Source organism: Lupinus angustifolius, unplaced genomic scaffold, assembly GCF_001865875.1.
Source record: "Lupinus angustifolius cultivar Tanjil unplaced genomic scaffold, LupAngTanjil_v1.0 Scaffold_25_332, whole genome shotgun sequence".
In the NCBI taxonomy this organism is placed as follows: Eukaryota; Viridiplantae; Streptophyta; class Magnoliopsida; order Fabales; family Fabaceae; genus Lupinus; species Lupinus angustifolius.
Window position 1 is genome coordinate 4347 of NW_017720266.1, and position 9394 is coordinate 13740.

General features: G+C 33.6%; 2 protein-coding genes across 3 annotated transcripts; one reads left to right on the top strand and one right to left on the bottom strand.

Moving 5' to 3' along the window:
- Positions 1–559: 559 nt before the first annotated feature.
- Positions 560–1978, top strand: LOC109338426 (peroxidase 65-like). Of its 2 annotated transcripts, none has more exons than XM_019575659.1 (2): positions 560–1726; positions 1838–1978. In XM_019575659.1, exon 1 carries the CDS (start codon positions 743–745, stop codon positions 1709–1711), a length of 969 nt encoding a protein of 322 aa, XP_019431204.1. In that variant the 5' UTR covers positions 560–742; the 3' UTR covers positions 1712–1726; positions 1838–1978. The 2 variants fall into 2 exon arrangements, with proteins under 2 accessions (XP_019431204.1, XP_019431205.1); XM_019575660.1 differs by having other exon boundaries at positions 1853–1912.
- Positions 1979–3332: 1354 nt separating this feature from the next.
- Positions 3333–7668, bottom strand: LOC109338425 (UV radiation resistance associated protein-like). The gene is made up of 6 exons (XM_019575658.1): positions 7395–7668; positions 6778–6984; positions 6036–6216; positions 4967–5115; positions 4441–4668; positions 3333–3665 (listed from the first exon to the last, which is right to left on the bottom strand). Exons 1-6 carry the CDS (start codon positions 7560–7562, stop codon positions 3543–3545), a joined length of 1056 nt encoding a protein of 351 aa, XP_019431203.1. The 5' UTR covers positions 7563–7668; the 3' UTR covers positions 3333–3542.
- Between the last annotated feature and the right edge of the window lie 1726 nt (positions 7669–9394).

A 9394-nucleotide genomic window follows, 5' to 3' on the forward strand; every position in this document is an offset into this window, starting at 1 on the left:
AATTAATGTACAAAATTACATTGACCAAAATAAAAATAAATAACATATGATAACGTATTTATGTCATATTATTGTCTATAATATTCATGCAAAATATTATTAAGACCTTTAACATTTATGAGGGAAAAAAGGAGTAAGAAAAATATAATGCCTAGAGGTCAAGAAATATATTAACAGTTATATTCTACATAAGTATGCTTCTACATCCAAAGACCCATTTAAATATAAATAATATTTAAGCAAAAAAAATTCTCTGTTTTAAATTGCAATTACAATTATGTTGTATTTAGTGCAATGGCATTGTGATCGCAAACTTTCAAAACTACAATATTATGATCATAGTTGCAGAACACAACAATGCTCCACAAAATGTAGGATATTGCTCTAGCACTGCATGACTCAGTCTTAATAACACAGCAATGTTTCCCTTCATAATCTCAAACTCTAATCTCTCTTATTTAAAAATAGTGTGCACAAAAGCTGTTTAACCATTCAAACAAAAAAGAACTTAATTTACAAATCAAAAGCAAACCACCCAATTCAATTGAAATTTAGAGTCACAAAAAAGTTCAACAGAAAATATCCTCAAACCCCTCTCATCCATTCCTTCCACCACCTTTTCCCCCTCTCACCAATGTAAGAACATTTCCATTCACATTCTCTCTTTCAAACAAACCAAACAGAGAGAGGAAGAAAAAAGAGTCCTATAGAGAGTATTCTCTCCCTTCCTCCCTCTACCCTTATGGCTTACCCTATCCTTTTCCTTTTCTTCCTTTCCCTTCCCTTCTCTTCAGCCAAACTCAACCTTGATTACTACAAGGCAACATGTCCCAACTTCGAAAATGTTGTCAAGGAAAACGTGTTCATCAAGCAAACCGCGGTTTCGGCCACGGCGCCCGGCCTACTTCGCTTGTTTTTCAATGACTGCATCACAGATGGTTGTGATGCATCCATCCTTATAGCCTCTAGTGCCTACAACCGTTACCCCGAGCGTGACGCCGATCCTAACCTCTCCCTCTCTGGCGATGCATTCGACATCATCTCGAAGATCAAGAATGAATTGGAACTGGTATGCCCTGGTGTTGTGTCATGCTCAGACATTGTTGCACAGGCCACAAGAGACCTTGTGAAAATGGTTGGTGGACCTTACTATAAAGTGAGGTTAGGAAGAAAAGATAGCAAAGTTTCTGATGCTAAAAGGGTTGATGTTAACCTTCCAACTACAAAGATGACAATGGATCAAATCATTGAGAAATTCACTACAAAGAACTTCACTATCAAAGAAATGGTTGCATTGAATGGTGCACACACGATAGGGTTCACACACTGCAAAGAATTCAGTGATAGGATATACCCTCAAGTTGATCTTACCATGCATCCAAAGCTAGCTGCAGGTTTGAGAAGAGTGTGCCAGAACTATACTGTGGACACATCAATGGTAGCTTTCAATGATATGAGTTCTCCAAACACTTTTGACAATGCATACTACAAGAATATACTTAAGGGGTTGGGTCTAATGACCTCAGATTATCTTTTAAGTGTTGATCCAAGAACAAGGCCGATTGTGGAGGAGTATGCGAAAGATCAGCAAGCATTTTTTGTTGATTTTGCTAAGGCAATGGAGAAGGTTTCTGTGTTGGGAGTGAAAACTGGTAATAAAGGAGAAGTGAGGAATAGGTGTGACCAATTCAATAATAATATTCCTGAATAAGGTTTCAGCTTTTTTGTGTATATTTGGAGCCATGGGTATATATTTTCCTTATCAAAAGAAAATTCAGATAGAACTGTGTTTGAATCTTTTGTTGGTTTCCTTTTGAAGAAAAAGAGTACAAAAAAGGGTGTGAAGGAGAAGCTGCAATTACAGTTATATGTCCTGCTAATATTTGTGATTTGGTATTGCTATAAATGTGTACATGGGGTAAACTATATATATATATACACTACAATTATGTCAATGGAAAGTTCACATTGTATTTTAGATATATATGTGAACACCTATATATACCTTGTGTAGTTTAGATATTAATATTATTTAGGAATTGATGCTTTCAAATTTTTGACATGATCATGAATTGTCAAACATCTTTTCCACCAAATGATAGTATTACAGCTTTGGGAAATCCTAAATTCCTAATACCTAATCCACCAAAAATCATTTTGAGATTGTTCAATAGTGTTACATTCCTCCTCTGCTGTTATGTTTTTAACTCATGAATCAAGTTTGTTGTAGACATTTTGTCAAAGCATTTTTCAACCACTGCCCTTTAACTTCAGAAAATAAAAGACATAGTGATTAGATTTATTCAAATGTGAAGTCTCACATTGGATATGATAGAAAGAATGAAATAACTTTAAGTGGAAAAGATACATGAAACCATTGCCTTATAGTTTTGGTTCAAAACGTACTGTCTCACTTATGGCTCTCCACTCTTCTCTTACCCTACTAACAATGGAATTCTCCGGTGGTTGGAAGCTCCCCAATCGTGATCGAGTCTAACAAGTGGTATAAGAGCCGATAGTTCAGCTGGGACATGGTGGAATTAAGGTGGAGTGGACAAGTAAGTGTATAATACCCACACTTGAAGGAAAGATTACCATAAAGTTTTAGTTCAAGATGAACAATTTGAAACATTTCATTTATGAGTAGAATAGTCATTTTTACCTAATAGTCATTTTCAAGTAATTTTCAATCAATTACATATTAATCAATATTCCATTGATTGGCCATTCATGGTGAATTTGTAGATCTACAAGAACACGATGGACTGACTATAATAACAGCAACATTCCCAAACCCATAACGAGGCTACTGGTTCAAAGAGAAAGAACTGACCATCATCATAAACAAAACAAACAGTCAAGAGAGCCAGTGGTGCCACTAAGCCAATTTTCTCCTGGAGTTGTTTATGAGTTTCATTTGCTCTTCGTTTCACATGTTTCTTTGAACTTTGGCATAGTGTGATGTTATTCTTTCTTGCATATATATCAACTTTGGACGAAAGTAGTGTAAGCGTACCCTTTTTATAACTTATCACCAACTTCTGATAGTAAACAGATGGCAAATAAATGGAGGGGACCGAAGTTGTATTTTATGTAAGATTTTAGGACTAAAAATTGCTCCAAAAAAAAAGAGAAACATAAAAGACTAAAAGTGCATTTTAGCCAAAACAAATCACAATCTCACATAGCCATACAACTAAATGTACTTGTATCTGGGTACAAAAAAAGTGGGAGTGACATAGTAAATAAATGAAAAGAAGTGTCAATATTGAGACAGAAAAGCTCATCTAAAGCCATTAGCTGGCAAAATTTGTGATCTATGAAGTACAATGTAGAAAGAATGCATCTAACATTATGCTCTTCACAGAGAACAACATTTTTAACAGCAGTTATACTTCTGAAAAGAATACTGAATTCATTATAGAAAGTTTGCCTTCATTTGGATACCAATGCTACATGGGAAGGTGCACCCAAAAAAATTGCACCCGTGTGAGGATTACAAAAATCAATTTACAAAAAACTTACAATTGAGAAGAAAAAAACTAGATCAAGTTATCTATAAAATCTGAAGACTGGATAATCCTTAAAAGCTCCCTCAAATTAGCTAATACATGTCGTGGTCCCAAACTATTGGCACCAATGAAATTCAAAAGCTGCTCTAAATCCTACAATCAGAAAAGAATTAAGGAAATGAGCAATAAATTAAGGTTAATCATAAGGGATATTTACCAACAGTATTATCACTAAGAAATCCTACTCAGACAACATACTTCGGGGGGGAAGGCGCACTAACAGAGCATGGGGAACATAAAGATAACCCTACGTATTTCAAATAACACAAACAAAAGCTTAAGCTAGATACTACCTGAAAACAGCAACGAAAACCAACAGCGAGCAGCCTTTAAATATAAATGTCATTCTTGGTAATATAAAGATAACCCTACGTATTTCAAATAACAAACAAAAGCTTAAGCTAGATACTACCTGAAAACAGCAACGAAAACCAACAGCGAGCAGCCTTCAAATATAAATGTCATTCTTGGTAATATTTTTGAAGGAATGGGTATTTGGAAAAAACTTACGGATTCTTAAGAAAAATCTTACTTAGAAAACAACCATCTCATGTAAGCATAACTGATGAAGGAGCTTTTAATCTTTCATGCCATAAGAGTATGGAATGAACATGGGTTAGGAGGAAACAAGAAGAAGAGAAGTTAATTGTGGAGGAGGAACCCTCCACAGTTCTAGTAGCTAAAATATTGCCTTTCAACACATAATCAACATGGAGGTCTGCCAATTCAGTCTCTGTTCACTTACACACGGGAAAATTATGAGCAAGAGGGAGACTATCCCTATTATATTTTAACCATAGTTCAGACAAAGAACTTAAATTCATAGCATAGAATTGCTACAAAGCAAAAAATAAATGAAATTATATACCTTGTTCAGCAAGAATACAGCATAAGCTGCTCTTGTCATGTCTTGACCTTCTAATAAGAGGGGGAATTTCATATGCTTGGCATTTTGAAAAGACAATGCACTTGATGAAGCATCGGAAGATGTTAACTCTATTGAAGGTGCATTGTCAATAATATATGAATGAGAGCCGCCCAACTGTAAAGGATAACGCAAAGGAACTTGCAAGTACGAGGCTATAAGTGAAACAGCCTGTGAGAAAATCAATCAGGTAAAGTACATTTCAATGATTATTAGGTCAACAGTCATCCACATGAGCTAAAGTAAATACTGCATTTAGAAACACAAAAGTTTGATATATGAGAGCAAGAAATGAAAATCAATTCAAATTGCAATAAATAAATGTTATATGTCACAATATGTTAATATGTTATGACACCTCAGAAACTGTACATGATTAATAAACATATCATAAAAGCCTAAGATAGAAAATACCTATCAAAAGATTAGTATGAGGGCAAAAATGCACCAGGAGGGAACTAAAACTTACATGTGCGACATATCCTAGGGCAGTAGCAGATCGCTGAATTTCCTTCTTATCATTGAAAAGGCTCATCTTCCTAAAAGATGTCATTGTCAAATGCAGACCCTGAATTGTCAAGGATCTTTGATTAATTGGTTTACGTCCAGCAGAAGTCTCTGCATAACAAAATAAAAGCAACTTTTTAACAATAAAATTCAGAAAGAAAAGGTATCACTTAGAAATTCAGCAAAAAATTATCTGGTTCAGTGGTCAAGACAACTTCAGCATTAAGCCATACAGATTACAAAGCAGTCTAGCTAACCAAAATTAATCAAAAATTGCATTTCAAAATTTCCCCAACAATTATTTTCTCCACATTTTTTGTGACAAGGGACAAACTAAATTAGCACATAGTCTTCTAGTGCAACCCTGCCATATTGTAAGATATCTCATGAAACCCTATTAAATTATGCAGAAAGTAATAAGAAATGACAATATTACTAATTAATTGGATGAATGCTCGTGCTCGATGGGCTTGCGGCTAGTGATTTTGTCAATTTTGTGTCAACTTAAAGGTTTACAACTTTAATATGAGATTTTATCATTAGAATAAAAAATTAAATACCAACATGACAGAGCCCCAAAAGCCTAAAGATTGACACACATAACACCTCCATATGGAGCAACAATGATGTGGTCCACAAGTTATAAACTTATAATACTATGCCAAAAGAATACTGCTCCTGTTCTATGAGAAGGAGAGAAGAAAATATCAGATAAACATATAGTATTTATTAAGCAGATGCCATTTTAATTTCTACTTTTGGCCATACAAGACAAAAATTATAACTTAAGGTCGTCGGCATGAAACAAAACCTATGCAGAAGCATTGAAGAAAATAACAAGATGGTGAGGGAAAAACTAAATCCAAGGTACCAGTAAGAAACCAATAGATAGTGACTAAACTATGCAGCACCTAGTTTCACATTTTAATTCAAATTGCATGTCACTTCTCTTATATATAAGCTCAGTGATTTCATATATTAGGGGTACTATCCACATAGGAGGAGACTGATTATTTACTGAGCTAAGTTACCTGCTATGCTACCTGCAGGATATGCTTCAAGCTCTTGCTCTTGTGCAGGCCCAACTGATATCTTGACAGGATATAACATTGAAATTTGAGATGTCATATACTGTTGCCTCACCCTTAGCATCTTCTGCAAGTTTCTCAGACGAACATGACCTTCTTCTTCGGACAGTAATCTACTTGATTCCTATGATAATAGCATCATCAACTTTCTTACAGCAATAAAAACAGTAAAACGTGACACTACTCTTTCCCCCCCAAAAAGGGTAGACAGAGAAATAATGATCACTTAAAGGGCAGCCCAATGTATGAGGCTCCCACCTAGTATGGTCTGAGCAGGGTAAATGTATACAGCCTTACCCTGCAAGTGGAGAGGCTGTCTCCAAGACTTGAACCCACGACCTCTTGGTCACTAAGCAACACCTTTATCGTTACGCCGAGGCTCATCCTCAGAAATAGCAATAACTCATAGGTAATAAATTTATGACATGCTAATGTGCTATACGGCTATTTCTTACTAGGACAGACATAAAAAAGAAAGGTATTAAAAAACAAGGGCATTTGAAAGAAAACTAAGGTAATTTGGTAAGGACGGGATTGAGCAAGGAAAACTGAGAAAGGTATACTCAAGCAAAAAAAGAACAATCCTCTGAATGCCAATTGTTAACACATGCATATATACTTATTCAATATCATAAAAATGGGTCAAATTTTGTAAGCATGGCATAAAGCACTTCTACTAATTCACCTGAAGTTTTTTGTTAGCTTCAGATAGAGTACCCCCTGCCACCAAAAGTGATTGGACTGCACTACTAAGTTGTTCCTCCTGCTTGCTTGCATCCTCCTTTGCCAGCCTACAATGGATAGACATATTCTCCATCATCATTTTCTTCGATTCTAATTTCTGACGCATCTCCTCCAGTTCATTCGACCGTACCAATGATACAGCAATGACCTGCTCACAACATCATTGCCCGGGCGGGCTCATTAACTAAATCACATATAAGAAAAATGGAAATTGCTTTTGCCAACTAAAACCAATAATCAGGCCAAAAGCTACCTATGATGTAATCAACAAAAAACTAAATCAAAGACTGAACTATTGTGAAGAAAAAAAAATGAATGATATTTTCAGTCCTCATTTTTTCGACCTTACCACTTCAGTTCTTCAAAAAATGAAAAACTCAAAATGGTCCCAAATTTTTCTAATGTAGGTCAAATTAGTCCTTTTTAGGGACTGAAAAGGGTATTTACTCTACAATCAAACACATAACATTAGAAAAACATTTAATTCATCAAATGAACACAGTGGGATAAATGCAAATTCAGAATTCCAAGGAACCAAAAATAAAAATCAAAGTGTACCTTGATGAGAGATTGAAGCTTGTCGTGAAGTAATTGTTTCTTATTCTTGGAATCGTTGAGTGCGGAAGAGAGAGATGATAACCTAGAAAGATGGTGATTGAAATGATCCCACTCGATCAGTGTGATATGTTGTGGATTGGTTGAGAGATTATTATGATTTGGTTCCATAAGGTATGGACCTCATCATCGGCCTTCAATTCTTCTTCTTCTTCTTCTTTTAGTTGTTTCTGATTTTCTATGGGAAAAAGAACAAAAGTTATGAGTGTGGAATTTGTACTAGTTTGGTTGTTTTTAACTTTTTATGATATTGGTTTTATTTTACTTTAGTGGAAATTAATTTTTTTTCCTAATTTTTTGTTTATAAACTCAACTAACTCCTTACTTCATATTTCATTGTGAAAATATAAAAAAAAGTTTCATATTTTATATTTGATTGAAATTTATTTCAATTTAAAGGTCTATAAGGTTGTTTGTTGTGATACTTCACATTAGATTTAATTTCTTACATTATATGTGTAAAAAAAACTATGGAGCATCACCTTACTCTATCAATGTTAAGGTGGAAAGATACTTAGAGAAAACAAATAACATACATGAATATAGCATATTACATTCTCTCATCTTCTAATTAAGTTTAAAGGAATGTTAATAAGTACATTAAGAGATTGTTCTTGAGTATTTTTAACATTTGAAGGCTTCATGTTTGTTGGGACCATTGATAGAAAGATACTGAAAAAACCAAGAGGACTTGTATATGGTTTTTATTTATTTTGGAGAAGACGAATGATAAGGTGTTTAGAGAGATTTTGTGGAATGCTATAGAGAAAAATATATATTCTCATTGTTTATATTCGAGTAATAAATGATGTGTATGAATGTGTGAAGACCAACGTGAGAACATAAGACTGAGTGACTACATTATGTGTCAATATTGAGCCCCTATTTGTTTATATCGGTCTTGGGTGTATTCATTGAGTATATCCAATAACTAGTGCCACAACACATACTCTTTTTGGAGATATTGTCTTAATGAAAGACTCAAAAGAGAGGAATTAAATAAGAAGTTATAATTGTGGAGACAACTTTTTGAAGTACATGAATTCCGTATAAGTCGAAGTACGATGAAATATATGGAATGTAAATTTAGCAAGAGGCGAACAAACTCTATTGTTAAGTATATATTGAAGATAATATCATATCACAAGCGTGAATATTAAATTTTGTCAAACCTTAACACCCAAATTCATCTTGTTAGCAAAAAAAATAATATTTATTAAATAATTTCGAAAAATAAATAAATAAGCAGAAGCTTTCAAGTTGTTTTGAATTAAAAAAATAAGAGAGAAATTTTAATATTTATCTCTTTATATTTTAATAATAAAAATCTGTCTGAATAAACATATGATTTGCTCTTTGCATATTATATGGGGGTTGAATAATGTATTAGATACTACCTAATGTGTTGCTATATCCAAAGTTTGTCAAAAAGAAACCTAAAAGTTATGACTTATTTTTTTTACATTACCTATGATGAATTTAGATCCACTCTAGCATGGGATGAGATTATAAGATGTGTTGATTTTTTTTAATGAACATGATTTTAAGTTATTTTTTAATAGTAAAATTTTAAAATCTAATTTTTTCCTTCTCCTCTTTTTTTTTTGTAACGCCCCAAAAATTATTCCAAAAATCTTGCTAAAAAATGGATTTTTTTTAATAATGATGTCATATAAAATTTATTTCCTTATATTCGTTTCATTTTCGAAACATCGCTTTAAGTAACATACAATGCGGAAAATCAAAAACACCATTACTTAAAGGTAATAAAAATATAACTCAATATAACTTTGAATCATACATCATTTAATAACAGAAAATATCTGTACGAAATACAAGGCGGAAGAAATATTCGCCCAAACTGAAATTACACAAAAGGCTGAGACATTCAGTACATCAAAAAGTACCCTACACAGATCTAAGTCACAAGGGCTTGTGTAGGT